The sequence below is a fragment of the Brienomyrus brachyistius genome, chromosome 19 (assembly GCF_023856365.1).
Source record: "Brienomyrus brachyistius isolate T26 chromosome 19, BBRACH_0.4, whole genome shotgun sequence".
Lineage (NCBI taxonomy): Eukaryota > Metazoa > Chordata > Actinopteri > Osteoglossiformes > Mormyridae > Brienomyrus > Brienomyrus brachyistius.
In genome coordinates this window covers 11,747,231-11,769,134 of record NC_064551.1, presented here as the reverse complement: position 1 = coordinate 11,769,134, position 21,904 = coordinate 11,747,231, and the positions used below count along the sequence as shown (strand labels likewise).

The 21,904-nt window shown below is 41.4% G+C and overlaps 3 protein-coding genes across 4 annotated transcripts in view; all 3 read right to left on the bottom strand.

Annotated features, from left to right (window-relative positions):
* LOC125714434 (protein Daple-like) overlaps positions 1 to 1,340 on the bottom strand; it is a 40,274-nt gene extending 38,934 nt beyond the window's left edge. Inside the window, exon 1 of one of the 2 annotated variants that reach the window (XM_048985048.1) lies at positions 640 to 1,340. In XM_048985048.1, the coding sequence (XP_048841005.1) occupies positions 640 to 705 (66 nt within the window). In that variant the 5' untranslated portion in view covers positions 706 to 1,340. The remainder of the gene's footprint in view (positions 1 to 639) is intronic. The other variant, XM_048985047.1, reaches the window with a different exon arrangement.
* A 1,159-nt stretch (positions 1,341 to 2,499) lies between these two features.
* Positions 2,500 to 14,337, bottom strand: LOC125714432 (serine/threonine-protein phosphatase 4 regulatory subunit 3-like). The gene is made up of 15 exons (XM_048985044.1): positions 13,543 to 14,337; positions 13,024 to 13,079; positions 12,778 to 12,876; positions 11,984 to 12,601; positions 10,048 to 10,125; positions 9,795 to 9,911; positions 9,494 to 9,610; positions 9,257 to 9,388; positions 8,991 to 9,093; positions 8,390 to 8,548; positions 7,817 to 7,986; positions 6,421 to 6,563; positions 5,630 to 5,820; positions 4,754 to 4,980; positions 2,500 to 3,615 (listed from the first exon to the last, which is right to left on the bottom strand). Exons 1-15 carry the CDS (start codon positions 13,682 to 13,684, stop codon positions 3,514 to 3,516), a joined length of 2,454 nt encoding a protein of 817 aa, XP_048841001.1. The 5' UTR covers positions 13,685 to 14,337; the 3' UTR covers positions 2,500 to 3,513.
* Positions 14,338 to 16,491: 2,154 nt separating this feature from the next.
* Positions 16,492 to 21,335, bottom strand: eif2s1b (eukaryotic translation initiation factor 2, subunit 1 alpha b). The gene is made up of 8 exons (XM_048985045.1): positions 21,176 to 21,335; positions 19,990 to 20,232; positions 19,784 to 19,863; positions 19,459 to 19,610; positions 17,983 to 18,089; positions 17,606 to 17,703; positions 17,361 to 17,504; positions 16,492 to 17,255 (listed from the first exon to the last, which is right to left on the bottom strand). The coding sequence occupies exons 2-8, from the start codon at positions 20,228 to 20,230 to the stop codon at positions 17,130 to 17,132; spliced, it is 948 nt and encodes a 315-aa protein (XP_048841002.1). The 5' UTR covers positions 20,231 to 20,232; positions 21,176 to 21,335; the 3' UTR covers positions 16,492 to 17,129.
* Between the last annotated feature and the right edge of the window lie 569 nt (positions 21,336 to 21,904).

The window sequence follows — 21,904 nt, the reverse complement described above, 5'->3', positions numbered from 1 at the left end:
ACCGAGCAATGCTTTGTACATGACAAAACTTGATTTGATTTTGACTGCATGCCACTCGGCACGTGTGCTTTTCATCGTCATCTTTCCATCCCCATGCTAATGAATGGCTCTTAAATCATATGATCATTTCTTATTCCGAGTACTGTCGGTCCTGATAGAAACCCTTGCTATTTGTCAGCCCCATACACTGACATTGAAATTCACTGTCTGATATAGGCCGTTAAATTGAAAGTGGTTTTGGTTTTTAGTATATGCATCTAACTGTTTACATCGTATAATAATAAAAACAAAACGTACGATAGAGTACATCTTCTGTTGATAAACTACATTATTTGACGCAGGGTATTCATTTTAAAGCGTTCTGTTACTAGAATACAAATCGGATTAGGAGTTAGGCAGACTTTGCCAAATCGATACTTTCATTTTGCAGATTTAAAAGTGCCTCAGCTGCAAAAATGATGCTAACAGAAACAACGTCGCGGGGAAGTTTCAAAGAAATAAAACATCATAATAAATAAATAAAAACAGACGAACAGTATGGTAACAGTATATCCACTGGTATCAATATCAAGCATTTCCCCACTGCAGGTGACATAACAGAAATAACTAGCGCTAACTGTGCTGCTGTAGTCTACTTACCCAGACCACCAGAGGGGAATCCAAGAAATTTGTCATCAGCTCCGAAACGGTAAGGTCCATTTTCATAGAATTAACAATCAACACAAAACAGAGGAACCTCCGCAGGGACGGGGTCCCGGCTGCGTTTTAAGAAAAGGAGCAGGCAGCTAAGGCTGCATGGTCGCTCCAGGGCAGAACAATAGGCATCGCAGACCAGCTATTCTGTTCAAACGATGACAAAATCTGGTTTGTTTGTTAGTTTCTTCAAGTTGTTACGGGAGATCGTCGGCCTTTTATTCCATACCATTAAAGACTGACTGTCTTTTTTTGAGAAGTTTTCCAGAAACTGCTTTCTGAGTAAACTTCAAAACGATTATAATCCTCTCCCCCTAGTTTATCGCTTCAGTCAGCAAAGCATCAAAGGTAAACCGCAGGTTAAAACGCTTCGCTGCAAAACACGTCCAGCGTTTTATTGCATGTATAGGGTAATAACAAGATTAAATTGCAAAGTAATTTAACTTAGTTTTATAAGAGGATTGCATGAATGTTTTGTCTCACACAACTTAAAGTCTTAAAACAATTTTACGATGCACTTTTAAAAGTACTCTATACATTAAATAAATAAAACTAAAAAAAAATAGGTCAAACATAACCGACAAAAACCCATCACCACCCAAAGTGAAATACCTCGCGCTTCTTTTCACACAACCTCTAACCTGCATGCTACCGGACATTCAGAGCAGCCAATCAGCACAAAGGGCGGGGCTCTAGTTTATCCAGCGTGTTACCCCGTTTCTTTTAAATGACGTAACCACAGAGCCATCATTAGGACACCATCAGAAAGGGGTCCAAGGTAGGCTTGTAGAACGGTGAAAGCGCTCCAAAGCTCCCCCTGCTGTTTCTGAACGCTGCGAAGTTAAACGGTGTCTATTTGCACAAGGCATCAAGGATCAACTTTGGGGAGATACATATGCAGACATTGACTGTTATCCACATATCTCTTTGTTATTCCCATTCACTAACGCTAATTTATCCCCAATTTGCTCAATAGTTCGTCCGACTGGTTGGCAAATAACTGCCATGAACGCACAACGAAAATGAAACAAAAATACAAGCACTACCTGTGCATGTATTGTGCACCACGCTACATGTTTAGGTAAAGGTGATACCGTTATTTGTTCAATTTAAAGAAACCTTTGTCAGGGCTCCAGAAAGAAATTAAGCATTTTTAAGCATTTTCAATTAATCAGACGTTGTTTTTCATAGTGAATTTATTAAATTCAGGACACATTACTACTGTACATGAGTATAACACGTCCAGTCCAGATATATTGAAGTATTAGAAATATAAATATAGCCACTTAAAAAATTTTTGGTAAACATTCACGTGAAATGTATTTCTTGACATTGGTAATTACACCAAACAGATTATGTATGTTTCACCAGCTTGGTGCATTTTGTTGGAAAAAAATGCATGATGTATTTCAGTATGAAGGGCTTCTATAATAATTAAAATTTTAAATAATTGATCAGCAGGTAATATCTGGCCTCTAAATCCCATCAATATTCATTACTGGACACAATATTTGGGCTTTAAGAAACCTGTGCATAACAGCCTATTAAAAACAGACTAAATGCTCCTCTTAGATAATATGAATAACAGTGCATATAATTTCAACAGTTGGCTGCTCTCTGGCTTCTTATGTAGGTCACTGATCAACATATTGGTTTTCTGGTAAAACTATGTGTAAATGAAGAGAGATAGTGACTTAAAAATATCCAAGGATCATAGCTGGAGGGCGGGGGGGGGGGGGGGGGGGGGTGGGGTGGGTAGAAGGGCTTTGTATAACACAGAAGTTTAAACCCTCTGGAATTACTGCATGACAGTTTTACTTTGCAGTTTTATTGTAACGGACATTTGACAATTTCAATATAAAACTTTTAATCACAAAATAGTATTGCTAACTGTATGCATTTCTGTTTTGCTGAACCCACCAACTTCTATCATCATGATGCGACAAGAAAACAAAACATGCTGACCATCAGCACAGAAGTGAAATTATATTACAAAGGTATCTTAATGGTCCCAAATATGCGCCGATATCCAAGTCTCCTCTCATGGGGGGAGAAAAATAAAAAGACATAATGATCACAGATAAAATTTCACTATATTTTTAATCAAGAAGAGGGTGACATCTCAAAAATCTGCAGTTTCAAAGGGCAAAAGAGAAAAGAATAAAGCCAGAGGCTCATTTTTCAGCTGCGCTCCCCCCAAAGAATTTTAAAAACCCGTTCGAATGCGACATAAAAGCGTCCTGAACATTTAAAGGCAGGTGTTTCGTTTAAAAAAAAAAAGAAACAGAGAAGGAATTGCTGGCATTTCAAAGGAAGAATGCCCACTGAAGGAAGCCCACCTCCGTCCTCAATGTCCATGTCTGGTCCAAGAAAGAAATGAAACTTTTAAAAAAGAAAAAAAAACAGACAATGGAGTCTGATCTGACTGACGTCAAAGTCCAAGTGGTGATTCTGGGTTTGCAGACCCATTAAAGGCTGCAGCATTGTCCATCCCTGAGAGGAGGGCAGTGAGCATGGTCCAAATCTCACACACCTTTTGCACATGAGTCTGTGTGTGTATTTGCCCCCAGCATTTTTGTGTAACTGAATGTTCACTTTTGTCCAAAAAAACATCCCATTTTTGTTTCTTCAGGTTGGCACTTGAATAATAAAACTGTGTGTGTGTGTTAAAAAGATTTGTCTCTTCATACGCCTCCCCTAAACATCCACTGGAACATAAGAGGTTAGCTGTTAATTTAAGGATTTTCTGACTAATCTATGCCGTTTGAAGAGTCCACCAGTGGAACTTTGGGCCCGGGGGGGCGTGAGGGCCAACTCCTTCTATGAGCTCAGCTTTGACTTCTTGGAAAGGGGTTGATTCCTTTCTACATCATCTTCCTCCTCCTCATCATCATCAGGGTAATCTACGAGCCCCACCAAACCCTAGAAGGCCAATAATACTGTCAAATATCCAAATATCCATTTATTCAGTCATGCTATTATGCATATATACTAGGGTGGTCCTTAAAAACAAAAGTTTGAAAATGCTAGCTCTCACCACCCCCTAATTTTGTTGTCTTGTATAAGAAAACCTATTAGAATTTTTATTTTTCAAGCATCTTTAGAGGTTGATCAAGCAGCTTGAACGGCTGAAGCCTAGTCATCCAACTGTTGGTCTCTCGGTGATTCATTTGATTGTTATTGTTCGATGCCTATTTTGTTTTCTCAATTGCTAACAGCATTTTTGATTTTGGATTTTTTAATTTCGCCTAAAAACATCCCAGTATCGCTTCTTGGGTTGGCACTTGAATAATAAGTCTGTGTGTGTGTGTCGAACATTTGGTTCATTTAAATCAAAAATAAGCAAGAAAAAATTATGTTATTAAAAGAATTTAGGCAGTAGCCATGCAAAAAGAATGCTTTTCATCGTTCCTAAACCTTGTCACTTGTTTGGGATTTTATAGTAAACATATGTGTTCAGATTTTTACACGCGGTTTCATTTGGTCAAATTTTATAATTCTTGATTTTTTGTTTAATTGACCAAATGTTAAGAAACATGGTAGAAAGCACTCGATGCTAAACGTAAAAGAAAAACGTCTAGCACATTTTTGCTAACAATAAAATGAATGACATGAGAGATTAACAAATATTACCGAGAGTTAGCCAACTTGAATGTTCAACCAAGTGTCACTTTACTGATCGCTGATTACAAACTCCACTATTCGTTTTGTTCTTTCTTATTTGTGAAAAAAATGTTAATTTTTTTGCAGCCAGATATGTATCCATTGTTGCTGTTGCTGTAGCCATTTTGTTTTCAGCAAATTTTGACTGAAATTTGGTATATTTCGATCATTTACAATTATAGACTTTGATCTTGTTGAGCAACCTCAAAATATTGAAAAAAAATCTGCCAGTAATACTTTCTTACAACGCATCACAAGATAAAAGGGTGAGTGAATGAAAAACTTTAACTTTTAAAATCTGACTCATAGTTTAGAACCACCCTAAAATACACACAAACATGCAGTTTAAAAACTTAGACTCTACATCACTGTCCTATGATGATAAGGAACACGACACCTTTGCGGTGACACCTGCCACGGGGTGTGAGCTCTTGGGTCCAGAACCAGGAGTCCCCGCCGAACCTGGAGACCCAGGTGAACCAGGTGAGCCAGGATGGTGGCTGTTAGAGGATGGAGTGGCGAGGCTGGACTTGGTGGAGCTGGAGAAGGACAGCTTGAAGCTGGGACTCTGGCGTCCAGTCAGGCTCGACTTCCCCAGCACATCTTTCTCTTCAGACTCTTTCACTAAATCAAAAGAAATACTCGTAAACGACAGAGGACACAAATATACCTCTCAGCTCTCACACATATCCTTTGTTGGAATTAACTTTTTGTTGGACCAACCTAGCTAATAATAAGTGTGTGCGTGTGTGTGTGGATGAACATTTGGTTCATTTAAACTAAAAATCGGGCAGGAAAAATACTGTTATTAAAAAAAAATAGGCAGCAGCCATCCAAAAAAGAAATTATAACTCAATTAATCGTTAAAAAAAAATTGAGCTCTCTAACTGCTGATGTGTAAGCAGCTGTCTGATAAAATGGTTTAAGTGGAACCGGTATTATTAAGTTATATTCTTTGACGTACGGTGTGCACATGTAGATGTTGCCTGACCACTAAATGGCAGTTCACAGTCACGTGCATGGACCTGACTTAAACTAGGTGTTTCCGTTGTGGTGTATGTTTCAGTGCTGGAGGTCTGAGCATGCAGGTCTACAGCGAGTCAGCTCACCACACCAAAAATGCTGCCAGAATTTAAGAGGAACTGCACTCTCTAAGCGCAGGAGGAAGCCAGTGGCACTATGCCGGTGGGGTGTGAAGTGAACGCTGCGTGCCATCAGCACCACGCGCTTGGTTTCAAGGTAACTACTGGTCTGACTCATGTGATGCACACACATTTTTTCCTCTCCATGAACTTGCTGAACGGGTCCATGAGATCTTCCTCAGCTTTAGTCTTGTCGGGAGGAGACATTATGGCCTCCCCATCCTCCAGGTCATCCTCATCTGTGTTGAACCACATCTCCTCCTCATCCTCCAGTGTGCGGGCGTCCCGTCGGTATCGGTGGTTCCGAAGTATGGACCGCATGCTGGTTACATGGATACCGAAACGGGGGAGATAGAATCAATACCACGTCAATCAATGTTAGAAAGGATTAGTAAGTCTAAGTAACATCTGTCAGATAATTCTGAATCTTGATAGTAAAGGATGATCGGCTAAGAAATATTTTTCCGAAAAAAGGTATTGGACACTAGAATTTGGTGATCAGTTTTGACACACCACAGCACACAGCGCACAATGAAATGCGTCCTCTGTATTTAACCCATATTTGAAGTCGTGACATAGCAGGGGGCAGCTAATTCAGCACCCAGGGAGCAGAGCCTTGCTCAGGGTACCTCAGTGGTACCTTGCTGGTCGGGGATTCGAACCAGCGATCTTTCAGTTACAAGTACGCTTCCCTAACCATTAGGCCACCACTACCTAGGCTTGGATGGTATCATTTCTCCTAGACATTTCACCCTAGTATACATTATATGATGGTATTTAGTATACTTGAGGAAGTCGAGAAAATACAGTATATAAACCGGACAAACTGATTAAAGTTCTCAAATCTGTGTCGTGCTTTCAAATTGCAAATATATACAGATCCAGATGAATACCCTTATAAACGGCACCCACTTCCCCTCACCTGTCCAGCTTGGGGTTGTCCTGTCGTTCCCTCTGCTGCTCGTATCTCAGCCTGAGTCCTTTAAACGTTTGAACATAGTTCACATCTTCAAGTGATTTCCAGTAGTGGTCTATGATGTGGGCCGTCAAGGACTTCACATCCTCCTGGGGGAACGAAACAACATTTGTCCCCCAATTTCCCCATTTCCTCAAATGAAGGAAAACATCCATCAATCCATCTCTACAGCAGTGGCACAGAGAGGAGATTGGAGCTCGTCCCCGGCAGCACAGGGCAAGAGGAAGGGATGGGATATCAGTCCAGAGTGCACGAGCATGTGCACACACGCGCGCACACACACACACACATATTTTTAGCAAAATAGCCTCCCAATGTATTTTAATGGTCTTAAAATATAAAGGTAAAGCCAAGGAGTGAGTTAAAAAATCCATATAAGAACAATTTGAGGAAGGTCATTAAGCATCATACCTGCATAGTAGCATTTGGACTACTCAGACTGAGTAGCACCCTACACCTGGAGTAGACAACCCTGATCCTGCAGTGCCGAAATCCAGCAGGTTTTCTGTCCTACCTGATGAGTGACTAAGTGAATCTCAACACCAAGAAGGCAAAGAAGATACTTGCCTTTCAAGATTGATCTCGCAATATCTCAAGGACAGAGAATGTACCAACTGTGAACTGAGACAGGTGTGCTTGTGTACCTGCTGTTCCACTATGCTGTACGTCCAGCTGATTACCCCAGCCATCATTTTTATTATAATATATAATAAATGACACATGATCAAAATATCCAGTCTAAATGACTAATTATTCCTGGTATTGTGCTTTTTTTCACAAATAAAGTTTACACTTACAGATACTTCATTTATTTCAACTCTGGACAAATGCTATAAAAGTGAAAAACCGCGGGAAAATCCGGACAGAAATGATGGAAACGTCACTCTGATTAAGGTAACTGTGAATAAGATAGTAGTTATGGTCATTCTTCCTCCGCCATCGCAACAGCACGCAATTAACCATGGGATTGTTCTTGTTTCGCAAGGATGCAACCACTACATTTACAGCTGGGCAAGACCAACATCCATGGATTATTACGGTCCTCTTTTCTTGTGATCTTAGTACTTGGAACTGGTCTTCGGCAATGGAAGATGATGTAAAACGGGTGCACGAGAACACCAGTATGGTCAAGTACGCATATTGTGATTCAGGCACTATCTGCCTGAGATATCGTGTGTTTCATCAGAGACCAGGTTGGATGAAATACCTGCTGGATACCGGCACTCCAGCACCGGGGTTGTCTATCCCTGCTCTATACTGTAGCAACACTGGGAATTATCACAAATGCGTCATGCACATCTCCCCACATAGGGCACGGACAGAGAGGAAATGGGGCACGTACCACCCGAATGAACTCAAACATCTCGATGACGGCGGAGTTCATGAGGTTGTAACGCAACCCGTTGTTCAGGAAGGCCTTCACCACCGGCTCAAACAGAAAGTTCCGTATGATGTAGCGATTGTAAAACTCGTCCTTCAGACCAACGATTTTCCTCATGAATCTGAGTGCACCTGTTAGAGTAGAGGAGAGAGTGCCGTTCCTGTACTAAGGACCCGTCAACACTAAATGTCAGCACTACTTAACTCAGACTTGTCACAAGCCCAGAAGGTTACATTAGAGCAGTTTGAAAGAGAACAGCAGCAAAGACAACACAGTATGAATGACGACTTCAAGCAGCATGGGTGAGAGAAGGTCTGTAACACTCCAATGAACTAAAGCAGTGTTTTCCAACCCGGTCCTCAGGGACTCCCCAGCCAGTCCACTTTTTTGCTCCTCCCAGCTCTCTACCAGACAGTCTACATTGTTACTCCCTCCTAGTCCCCAGAGCAAAACTGTGGACTGTCTGGGGGGTCCTAGAGGACTGGATGGGGAAACACCAAACTAGTGGACACACAGAAGGGTCTCCTGACTCACAGAGAGCAAGGAAGGCATGCTGGGAAGCCATGAGCACCAGCACCCTGCGCAGGATGTCCTTGTTGATGATGTAGTTCTTGATATGGTAGGTGTGGTGCTCCACACAGAACGTCAGCAGCTCCAGAATCAGCGCCAGCAGCTGTGACGTCTGGAAGTCATCTGGACATGGAGGGACAGTCAGTTAGAACACAAAGGCAGGGGACACACTGCTTCCTTGTGCCGAGTCGGCTGTCCCGTGATGAGCACAGACATATCAGATAAACTGCCTTCTAGTAGAATGTTCTCTCACTTTTACTTAAGTGTAGAAGCATCTGCTGTACAGCCTTAGTAAAGCGGATGAATCTCAGCACTTATAATTTTATTGTGTAACTGGGATGAAGGAAAACGCTGAGATCACACACTGATTCATCATTATAGGAGTGTCAATCAACCACATTTACTTTATCTGAAGAACCACCACCCCACAACCAACACCTTTCAATGCTTCATCTCAACACCCAAACACGGAAAGCAAGCAACATGATCAGACTTTAAACTAGGCAGAAACACAGGGCAAGTGTGATGGTTTGGTGGTGGTGGTGGTGGTGGGGGGGGGGGTCACCTTTGCTGGGCTTCTCTTCTGTGGTGTTGGCCAGCAGCGGGGCGGAGAGCACATGCATGCAGTGCTTATAGAAGAAGCTCAGGAACTCTGTCTTCTCAGTTTTCTGCATTTATAAGATGTCAGAAAATGAAGAGAACTTCAAATCACTTAATCCACTACGCAAGCAAAACTTTAAAAAAGGTTCATTTACAAAGCTGTAATTTTCAGACGAGAGGGGGGTACCACATTAGAGTGCATATGAAAGAGTCTAGAGGAAGAGTCCTCACGTTGGCTGTAGCAAGCATGTTCTCTGGGTCCACCAGGGTGCGAAGCAGGCCCATCAGCTGCACGGCGCCACCTAGCTCAGGGTCCGTGTCACAGATCATATGCTCAATGATCAGGTTGATCAGGAGGATGTCCTGAGGCCACACGGAAATGGATGCCAAGTTTATCATACATCAATCTGTCAATCTCCCAGACCAGGATGAAAGCTGCCGTTTGAATGGGATGTTTCCTCCACTCACATCGTCATTCTGCTGGGATTCCTGCATCACAAACTCCCGTACCATGGAAGGGTTGTACTCCACCAGGTAGGAGAAGATATCCGTGGCGGCAATGCGCACCAGGCCGTCGTCCATCCCCTACCAACCACCAACACCATGAGGCAGACCTTCTTACAATCATACACTCCATCACCAACCGCATGACTACAGTGGTTTGGAGCAGAACAAATAGGTACTGAGCTTATTATAAGCCTTTGCAGCAAAGCTTGTGGGACATTACAGAAACATGGAGTCTAACAGACTCTTCCTGCATCTGACTTACCAATATGACCTCCAGTGCTGGGAGGATGCCCATGTTTGACAATGTTTTGAAGAAGGCATCTCTACTTTGAGGTTGTAACGTCTGAGAGAATGCACAAAATTCCTTAAGAAAGTTAACCTGCAGAAAAAGAAACCCCCACAATGTTATTCTCGATGGGCTGCGATGCCATGGACTACGTTCACAGAAAGGTAAGCTCAAAATTAACACGACAAGCGCCACTGCACTGCCGCCACTTTCAAGGCGCAATTCATACCAGTTCGTGTCTCTTGTCATCATCGGTTGCTTCGTCAGTTAGCTGTGCAAAGAGGTCTGTCAGGAACCTTTCATCGTCCTAATCGACATGGAGGGGGTGGGGAATGAAAGAGGAGTTTAACAGAGGTTAATGAACCAGCTTACCGACAACTACACTCTGCTGATCCGAGAAACCCAGTCCTGTCAGTCTATCACATAAGAAACACCACTTACCTTTCCACAGCTTTTCACCTCAATGAACCAAACCACAACCTGCCATGTGCAATGTTACTTATGAGATTTTTAGAATGCAACTTGGTACTACTCTGCTGGAGCAGTATGTATATGCTACAGGTACAAAACAGCAGAGGGGTGTTCCACAAAGCAGGATTTCTCAGTTAGCTGGGTTAAGCTAGAAGTTATAATTGTCCAATAGGAATGCCCCTCACCTAAACTCTTATTGGACAATCATAACTTCTAGCTTAAGTTAATTCGACTAACTGAGAAATCCTGCTTTGCAAAAAACCATCAGATCTCTTCCAAGAAAGAAAATAAACATATTAAATACATGCAAAGACATCCAAGCCTACCGTGCAATTTTTATTCAATCTCCTTTGTGGATAACCAAATATTTGTTCAGGTAGGAATGTAATCTGAAAGTTATACAGCCTTAAATAGCCAAAAAGTTGTATATTTTATATGGTGTAATATTGTACAGCATTAATTTGTACAACTCACAACGCTGCACATCCACACTGGCCAACCATTTACGGAAAGCTATGACATGGTGATTCACTTCTCACTAGCAGCAAAGAGCCATTGGTGATGGGCAATCTTGAATCCCCCCCCCCCAAAAAAAATAAAAAATAAAAAATGGAAAACTCAATATGATTGTGATGACTTTCGTCAGTTCTAAAGCAAAATTATATAGCTTTTTAAATCAAATACCAAATACGCTAAGAACCCTTCCTGTTAATATGTGCATTGTCATATTTGGACCACAAGCAAAATGCACGTCATTAAAAATAAAACACATAACGTGTGCTACAAACAATACAAAACAAACGTTACATAAAATCACCAGTAATGCAAATATAACTAATAATATTCATTTTTTTAAATCATCATATCTTACGATTGCATAACTATTTAGTAAGGTCAAATTTAAAAAATATATATTTCCAAAACACAACACAGAATATAATTAAGTAGGAGGTCAGGGGTTTCTAAAAACATACCACTACAAAGGAAAGGGAACAATCCTATGACAGGTGACACAATGTTGGCACCTCACAGGACACCACCACACAATCTGGCTGTGCGTGTAATGTGTGCGTTAATAACCGTTTCCTAGTCATGATGAGTCACCTGAAAATCTCACAACTTCTTTCAATATCCACTTTTTGTTTCAAAGTGTTTAATAGGAAAGTATTTTGTTTTCATCTAAGGCAAACATTTCGTCAACTGAACATTCCACCTTACATTTTCTCCTGCTATTGGGAGAATTATATTTTTCTGTGGGTGAAATGTTACACAGTTCCCTTTAAAAAAATAGCTATATTATAAAATAAGTTATTCACGTATTTTAAAACAACCTTAAGTAGACAAAGTAAGAACTGAATACTGGTCTATGAACTGATGAGTTCAGAAACATTATGGTTTTTCCCATTTCCTTAGGTATTTCCCCAGAAATATTTTAATAGATTCACCACTTTTTACACGGATGAAACACTGACAAAAAAAACATAAAAATATTGGCGAAAAGCAGATGGATTAAGCATGTTCAACAGAACAGATAAAGAGAAAACCTACTTAATACAACAGAATTACAGCTTTCAAAAAAGCAAAGACTGAATTTCACTTTAACAAGAAAGGACAGACACTCAGCACCATGATGAATATAGACACACATTTTAAAAGGGAGAAAGATCGATCAAAGGTGAGAAATGACCACTTACCTGCAGCATTCCGACAATTTCCACTTTATTAAAATAAATAAAGGAGTGAAGAGTGGAGAGCATGTTTTCCTCAAAGACAGAAGGGGTGGGCAGGACCATATCCTGAATGTACTGTACTCGGTACGTCTGGTGAATTTTCTGCTTGAGTTCAGGGTCTGAAATGGGGATGACCTCCTTGAACTTGGCAGTCTTGGTTAGGAATTCCCTGTGTCTCCGGGGCTGGGGCAGGGAGGGGTCAAACTCCAGGCAGCCAATCACATCCATGATACATTCATCAGAGAACATGACCTCAAAAAGGGCAGTCCGGTTGAGGAGAAAAATTCCCTTAATGATCTCAAACAGTTGGTGCAGCCCCTCATGGTTCTCAAGGTCTTCACAGACATGGAAGAGCTCCAAGAGTTTCTTGATGTAGCCTTCATTCTCTACAGCTAGAGCCAGCTTCTCACGGCGCAGCGGTGACGGCAGCGAAGAGGCCACCAGCTCCGCTACCTCCTCCAGCCGGTTCAACTCGCAGGGGGGCAGCTCGAAGCCAGGGGATGACATGTCATCAAAACGCTCCTCCTCAGATTCCTCCACCAAGTCCTGTGTGATGTCCACAGACGGGTCCTTCCCCTGGACCTGATCTCACACAATATAAATGTCCAAGTCCAGTTTATTAAGACTCAGTTCTGGGTAAAATTGCTCAAATGAGCCTAAAATTAAGAGGTATTCATACCTGGGAGTAATCACATGCTGCAAACTGCAAATGAAAATGTTTGCATTTGCCACACATAACTTGACTTAAAATGCCTTACCTGGCATATTTTCTCCCATATTTCATCACACCCTGCTTTCTCCTGAAAGCTAAGCGCCAGGTCATAGTTATCAGCTTCGGACCAAACTATTAATGTGTCCTGTGAAGAGCAAAAGACAGGACGATGTCAACCCATGTTCAAAAAACAGAACTTGAGCATACAACCACAGCTGAAATCTCTCCCCAAAATTAGTTAGTTCAATCTTTAAATAACAGGTACTTTCAACATGAGCGCTATATTACTGACCTGTTGTTTCTGGTAAGCAGTGTTTGGGTTTATTTTTGATTCCAGCAAGAGAGAACCTTCAAAGAAAAGTCGAAAATGATTTTATTGATTAACTCATCAGTTGTAAATTATACAATGTATATATTCAGGGTGTCTTGTTTAGAGCTCTATGTGCATCAAGACCCCGTACTTGACACGTATGATTTAAAAAGCCCTAGAAAAGGCAAGTCTGATGTGAATGACCGGAGGAAAATCATGAAATGCTATTCTACAAGAAACGTCATTTAAAAAAAATGTTTCACAAAACAAGTACTGGTGCAAGCGCACGACTTGGGTGCAGCGGAGAAGCGGAAAAAATGAATTGCCGTGAAACGCACGGTGCAGGACACGTGACCCAACAAGAACAACACTGACACGCGCCACACGTAAACAGCACGAGGCACGCTTGTTTGTTTACTCCCTGCTTAACAAACCACGCAGCCCTCATGTCAGATTCACAACCAGGATAATTTTCTCCCCAACGGCCGTATGAATCCTTACCATCGCTTTCGGCGCGTACCAGCAAAGATATCCCTTTAAACCTCTCGACGTAGCTGGACAAGACGTGTCCGGTACCCCGATCGTCCCACTGTCTGTCTTCATTGAGGGTGTAAACCTTCACTCTCCGGCGTGTGTCCGTCATCCTGCACACTGTCCTGATTGTTTTTCAGAGCAAAAAAAGGCTTTGCTTTCCGACCCTTTCTCCCAGACTAACCGCACGGTGCCACCTTATAGTAGCTTTTTTTCGACGAAAATCAAGTGATTTCAACTCACAAGACTTCTGGAGACGAGTGTCGAAAATTTAGAAAATCCTCAGGGTAGGAAAATGGATCTGCGGACAGCCCTGCTTATCACCAGCCAGCTAGCTATTCGGCTAGCTAACCGATTGCGTTCCTCATTTCTTCGAAACCGGTAAGCGTTCGAGCGCAGCCAAGACTGTGTGACAGCGACATTATCTTCATTTACAGACTCATCCGACTTGCGGTTCAATGTGCAGCTCGGCCGTATTTCTGTTTAGCTTGGTACCTAATATTTTATGTTGCATGAGTGTTCCGCCATGTTCTGTCTTCGGGCCGCGTCTGCTAGCCTCTTTTCACTCTTTGGCCAGCGTTTCAAAATAAAGCAAGCCAAACGCGCGTAATCATTCATCTCCCCTACGCGTAACATGTCATACGCCGCAAGTTGTTCACGTTAATCCCCAGCGTCTTCGTTTGATTAATGTGCTCCTGCCAGTTAGTATTCAACCATTTTGGTTCCCCTCAGCATAGCAGTACGGGGATTCCAGCTCTGTTAGCGCAAGGGCAGCCTGACGCCCTTAAAGAAGCAGGGCAGTCATTTCTATAACCATACTGAGAAATTATGTATGTAATAAGGGCTCGATGTACTAGGTCACTGCACATATCATATAATATCTTAACAATAAAGACAAAGCGATGCGCTAACAATTAATTGTTTTTCGGCTTTTTGATTATTTGTATAAATTTAGTGTTGTCATGTTTGTATGTCTATGTAAGTGTTCCAGCGTATGCTGTCTCTCATGGCAGAATCTCAATGATCAATGCTGATTTGACTCAGGATTTTATAAATAAGTAAATGATTGCTGTGTGGGTTATGCCCAGACCGTCATTGGTTCAAATCCTGTTGCCAACAGAATAATGATTTCACTGCTGAGCCCTTAACCCCAAAAACTGCAACAGATAAACAACTGACTGCACTGTGAACCCAAGCTTTGCTCTCACCTATACATGTCTAATAGGTGTATAAAATGTGTTCTGTTGAAGTTGACTTCACTACGGAATTCTATCCTAATTGAAGAGAAATAGGATAAAATTGTTACAATTTTACTCAAATATTTAATCCCACAAATAGTTCTAATTTATTTATACATACAAATGTAGAAATTACACTATAAGTAGATGGCTCTTGGTTATTATCTGTATTAATACAAGCATTGTATAGAAACAAGAGGATTTATGCAAAACAAGAAGGACTTTTCCTTGGGTCACATCCAAATTTTGAATTAGTTTTTCTAATTGTGACCCCTGCCTTGCACATGAAGCCTCCAGGATAAGCTGGACCCCCTGAATAGGATAAGAAAATGGACGGATGGATGAATGGATATTTGTGATTCATAATACAATTACCTATCCATCCATCCTTCTGAAACCACTTGTCCTATTCAAGGTCAAAGGGGAGCATGGCCTATCCCTGAAGTTACAGGCAAAGGGCATGAAACACAATTAGCTTTCATAAATTAGTAATATAGTGGTACTAGAAGACTGAAGTCTGAATTAGTCTTTTTCCGCATTCATTATGAAATAAATTTATTTGATCTGTTCTGAACAAAACATCAGACTTGCATTTTCTTAGAAATGTTTACCTTTTAAAAGCTATGGTGTAATAGAATTGTGACTATCAATTCTACACGCTGGTTAATTACCTTGGAATGCAACATAACTGTGAAGAATTTCTTCAAACAATGCATATCCAGAAATATAACCGAAGAGAGAATGGCCATTTGTTTTTCAGAAAAGCCTTTGCCTATTTGTTGCTATGGCAGCAGCAAGTGAGTTGTGTAAACAGAACTAACAGTAACAGCACTATATTTAGTTGGGAAGAATGGAAAACAGAGCCCACCATTTTTGGAAGGGCATTTTGGGAAAGCAACAATGATGCAACAAACAGAGCTGCAAGTATCAATTAAGTTCCAAAGATGTTTTTAAGTTACAGAACAGAAGAGTGATACTTTATTAATCCCCGTGGGGTAATTCCCTTTTCACCTATCCCATCTTGTTCTCCATGAGACACAGAGACAGGTCAGAGCAAGCTTGGGGCTCAGAGTGCAGCACCCTTGGAGCTGGGGGTTAAGAACCTTGCATGGGGGCCAAATGGTGCCATCAGGCTGCTGACCCCACGATTCAAACTGGCAACCTTCTGATCACTGAACTACACGCTGCCATTAACGGGTTTCCCATTTTGTCATATCAACCTGAAAGGTTATTCATGAAAACATTTTTTTTCTAAATTTTTTAAATCCATTTTGGATTTGTTTTAATTATTGCAACCAAGCTATATGCCACCGGATGCCTTACCTATCCCATCTAACAGTTATACGTTTTTAAGCGTAGTTCTACAAATTCAGCAAAATTCATCGGTTTGTAACATTAAAAATATCCATATGGATTATGTAATCCCTTTCCATAATACTGCATCTTTAAATCCCACCAAGACATACAAAAACAGGTTTGTTGAAAACTAGGGGTCAGACAATATGCTCCACATCTGCACACATGGGCTACAATACAAAAAAATGTAATATTTGAGTTTCTTTTGAAATATGTCTGTTTACATATTGTCCTACTTAAGTAAAATTCAAAATTTGCTTTTCAAAACAAGTCACTGGCTTCTGAGAATCAAAGTAGTTGGTTAAATTAGTGTCAACACTTAATATCAATTATTCAAAACTTCCAGAGCTTTATTGATTCCACGTGTGCTAACCTAGAACACAATCCTGCAACCACAAAATTGAACAGAAGAGGTATGGTGTGAAAGTGATCCTAACTGGGTTCCAGGTGTACAAACACCACGACTCCCAGCTTCCCTCTGCAGGCTGAATGGCTGAAGAACACTTATAAGATGACTAAGAACTTTGGGTCTTGTCGTTGCAAGAAAAGGCCACTGCTTATGAGTCCATGTCTGTCCACATGTCTGTGTGTTAGATTTATTATAAACATCCTCTAAATTACTATTCCTCATTCTTTTCCTGAATTTATTAAACCTCAAGACAGGTCGTTTGTATTAAAAGGTATGTCTCCTCCAGATGAATTAAATTCCAGTCTTTTGCTTCCCCTTAGGACATTTTAATCCACATGTGTATAGTATGTACAAACATGTCTGTGTTAGTGGCTGGGAACCTGCTTGCTCAGAGCTGCAGTCAAATCCTGGTGGTATGTGAAATACTTTTCTTCATTCTGCCTTACTGTGTGTGTGTGATTTCTTAACATGTTGCGTTTGTCAGGCTGTGTTATTGTGGCCAGATCTGTCTGCATCTCTCTCCCTCGATTAATCCTCTCTTTGGTCCGTTGTCGCTAGTCTTCGGTCTTGGCCTCCATCTCCTCCGCGTCATCGTCGCCGTCGACCTCGGCATTCTCACGTTCGAGGCGCTCAAGCTGCCGCGCCAGTTCTGTCTCGTCCGTATCTGTGACAACCTTCGGCTGTGGGGAGAGGCCATGGAAACACTTATACCAGCCCGGAGAATGGTTTGCTTGTAGCTGACCCTTAACCCATCAACCACTCCTTCTCCCTGCCTTTGCACCCACCTCCATCTGGATGTTGAAGACTCCCCTCTTCTCTTCAATCCTCTCCTTGATGGCAGCCATGGCCTGATGGAGCACGGACAGGCCCTCAGTGCGCTCCAGCGTGGTTGTCGTCATCACATAGCGTGGCGGCGCGATCAAGTTGATCTGTGGGCAAATACGGACGGCTGGTCAAACCACCGGGATACGTTAGGGTGCACAGAGGAACCTCTTTGCCTGAGACGGTGAATCTTGCTGCTTCGACTCACCTTGATCGGCATGGCCTCTGTGGAGCAGTTCAACCCGGCCCTCAAGGCATCTTTTACAGCATCAATACCCTCATAGCCATAGCAAGCCACCTCAATGTCTGCCGGGGAGAGAGGAAATGGATAAACTACTAACCAATGTTTTAACTGTTAATCTAACATACTGTTCTTCTTTAGACATCTAGAATGACAGAGATGAGCTTGATCATCACTGCATGCAGTCAAGTGTGAATGTAATGACTATATCAGAGTATGAAACACAAAGATTTCTGAGAATGCTATTAGTTTTTCTGAAGCTATATTTTGCAGACATCTCTGCAGTATTGAAGAGGAGGTGCTGTGATAACTGAAGGTTAGGAGGTGGTTATGTTGTGTCCTACCTGCTCTGATTTTGACAGCCTGCGGTGTGAGTCGTCTGTTGATGTTGTCGATGAGGACTGTTCTCTCCTCCTCCGTTAAGTCGAGTCCATCTAGGATGGATGGGTCACTGAATGGAAGCACACACTGATGTCAAGACATAAGATACTTCCTAAGTATAAAGGTCAATCACAGTAGGGTCAAAATAAATTGATGGCATTTATATTAACTTATATGCCTGTTCAAAATCCATTAGACACATGTCTGTTTTAAACCAGGTGCAATTCTGCCATATTATTTGATAAGAACATAAGAAATTTACAAACGAGAGGAGGCCATTCCACCCATCAAACTCGTTTGGGGGGAAACTTTAATAGCTCAGAGTTGTTAAAATCTTATATAGCTCTGATTTAAAGGAACCCAAGGTTTTAGCTTGCGCTACACTAGCAGGAAGACTATTCCATACTCTAACTACATGCTGTGCAAAGAAGTGCTTTCTCAAATTCATTTTAAAATGTCTTCCCGCTAATTTTCACTTATGGCCGTGGGTTCTAGTATTTAAACTAATATTGAAATAGCCATTTGGCTGAACAGATCCAGACCTGTTAGAATCTAATATACCCGGATCATGTCCCCCCCTTAGTCTCCTTTGCTCAAGGCTAAACAGATTCAGCTCAGCTAACCTCTCCGCATAAGACATTCCTCTAAGACCAGGAATCATTCTCGTTGCCCTATGTTGCACCCTTTCCAAGGCAGCAATGTCCTTTTTAAGGTAAGGTGACAAACCTGCACACAATATTCTAGGTGGGGTCTTACCAAGGAATTATATAATCACTAATTAAATCAAGATCCCGTTGTAGCCTCTCTGCTGCTAGATCAGTATCTGCTACATCACCCACCTTGGTGTTGTCTGCAAATTTAACCAGTTTACTGTATGTATTGGTGTCAATATCATTAATGTAAATTAGGAACAATAGTGGTCCTAAAATTGAACCCTGCGGTACCCCACCATGCACACAAGCCCACTGTGATATTGTGCCTCTAATAACTACTCACTGCTTCCTGTCTGTTAACCAGTTTTCTATCCAAGCTGCCACAGTTCCTAAAATCTCTGCAGCTTTGATCTTAAGCAAGAGTCGTTTGTGGGGGACAACATCAAAGGCCTTCTGGAAATCTAGGTAGATCACATTGTAGGCCTTTTTGCGATCAATTTCTCTTGTAGCTTCCTCAAAGAACTCAAGTAGATTAGTTAAACAGGATCTACCTCTCCTGAATCCCTGTTGGCTATCCCTCAGAATGTTATTTTAATCCAGGTAATCTACCATTTTCACTTGGATTATAGCTTCCATTATTTTTCCAGTAATGCTAGTTAAACTGATTGGCCTATAGTTTGCTGGATTACTTCAAAGAAACCACAGAGACAGCATCAGTCAGGTTAGTAACTTCCCATTGTGCATTAGCAAATAGGGGTGAGTTTCCTAGCTCAGGAATCTACTCACGACACTGCTTGCTTGAAAACATCGTAGGCCCCATATCCAGGGCGCTTGTGCTTCTCATCGAAGACCCAGGCGGTGCGCTGGAATAGGCTCTCCAGCTGCTCATCCTTACTGTACTCCAGAACCTCTGCCACGTGCCTCAGAATGCTGTAAACCTGCAACATCACACCCACATCATCCCATGAGCCTCATGTCAAAAGCAGATGGAACATTAAATTTCTTTTTCATCATACAAAATTTAAAATCATTTATAGATGGAGACAGCCCAAATCTGCCATACTGCTCTGCACACTTCAGAATCAACTTTAAAGGATGAACCAGTGCTTACAGTTTTTGATTTGGTGAATTTATCTTCACACTTAATGGCTTCTTCTGGTGAAACTCTTCTCTTTGATAAATCAATGTAACCTTTGGGGCACACACACAATGACAGTTAAGAGAGCTAGTCGGCAGTACCAATAAAACTATTATTGACATGCTACAAGAAGCAAAAAATAAATGTCACAGACAGATGACACAGCAACATGCCCTCACCCTTCTCCTTATCAACTCGGATGACAACCACACACTCATTGCGGCCGATCCGGATGAGCTTGTTGATGGAGCGAATACGTCGACGTGACAGCTCGCTGAGGAGGATCATTCCCTCGATGTTGTTATACTCCAGCAGGCTGACATAAGCACCCATCTCGGCAATAGAGCGCACGTTCACCATCACCACATCCTCCACTTCCGGAAACCGGTGTTGGTAGAATCTACAGCTGAGGCCCGGCATCACTACATGTGCAGACAAGGGTTTACCACCACAGACACAGAAACATTGAGTCTGTTACCAAGCAGGGTATTCACATGGAGCAGATGTGCAGAAAAAGTACAAGTTGGGAAAAACAAAACACAATGTGTTTTACCGGTTCAAAACAAATTAGATTAACATACTATTTCTGCATACTATTTCATCTTAACTCTACACAGCTGTTAATTTAAGGAAATGATGAAAACAAATCAGTATCATCCTTAAACCCTGTTTTAATCTTTTTTTTTTTGCCAAAAATACGTGCTAAGAAACGTAATTAAGGTAATAAAGAAAGTAATAAAGGTGATAAAAGGAAACGATTACGTTTGCGTCACCTTTCAGAACAAGGAAATGAGCATATGTTAATTAAATCATGCTAAACAGTTAAACAACGGAATAAGTCAGTAACTGAACGATACATGTCGGTACGTCAGACTACTGTTATTTTAAAAAAATATTTCACGCTGACAGTAAATTAGAAATCTGTTCGTGGTTTTGGAGTGTGTCAAAATTTCAACAGACGCACTATTCAGGCAAGTTACAATAATCCTTCTCGGGCCAACCGACATGAATATATGACTTATGATAAACATCTTCACTATCCCGGGTTAAAGAAAATGTACGACGCCTATTTCACTGCCATTAGTAAGTCATGGCAATAGTATAACTAAGTAGATTAACCAAAAACGCTACATTTATTATTTTTAAATAATTATACGACAGTCACAAAAGACGTCAAGTGATGCTAAGGGCTCATCGTGCACAAAAAAGGACAAAAATAAATCCATTATTGCTCATATGGGTAGCTATGGGCTCCCATGCTGCAGTCAGCACCTAGCTAACATGCAAGGTAGCCAGCTAGCTAACGGTTAACTTTTCGCCCTGCATATCATACACCTACTTTCAATTCAGAGCAAAAAAACTCACCTATATTAGTGAATGAAACTCTGAATGGCGACAAATTACACTTTAGTATGTAAATAAAGAACGTTTCTTGTAGGTTTAGTACGCAAGGAAAAGCCTGCTATCCAATGCTTTCTGGTACATCAGTGCACAAGAACGTATGATAGTTAACCCGGAAGTGATGTCGGGACAAACGTGACAAAACAGCAAAAGAAGAAGAAACAAAGTTAAATACCTCCACAAGAAATTCGTTAGCGCCTTCTAGCGGAAAAACTGAAACCTAATATCCGCACGGCCTATGTAGCCTTTACGTATGTTAGTTGAATGGTGTATGAGGGTGTCCTGCATTTGCTTGGCTCCCCATCTTGGGTTGTTCCCTGCCTTGCACCCGTAGCCTCCAAGATGGGCTCCGGACCCCCTGTGACTCTGAATAGGATAAACAATTACAGAAAATTGTTGGATGGATGGATGGATGGATGTTATTGGTTTTCTGCAACTGGATATTTACATTCAAATCATATAAATAATTTTCTACTGCTGAACCCAGTCACTATCAGTAAATAATTTTACACAATTATAAATAAAATACGACACTTTATTGATCCCTCATGGGGAAATTCTCTTGTTGCCCACTTTGCTCTCCATCACACACAGACACATACATAGGTGAGAGCAAGCTTGGCAGTAAAGGGCAGCCATCTACAGCAGCACCCATGAAGTTTGGGATTAAGGGTCTTGCTCAAGGGCCAATGG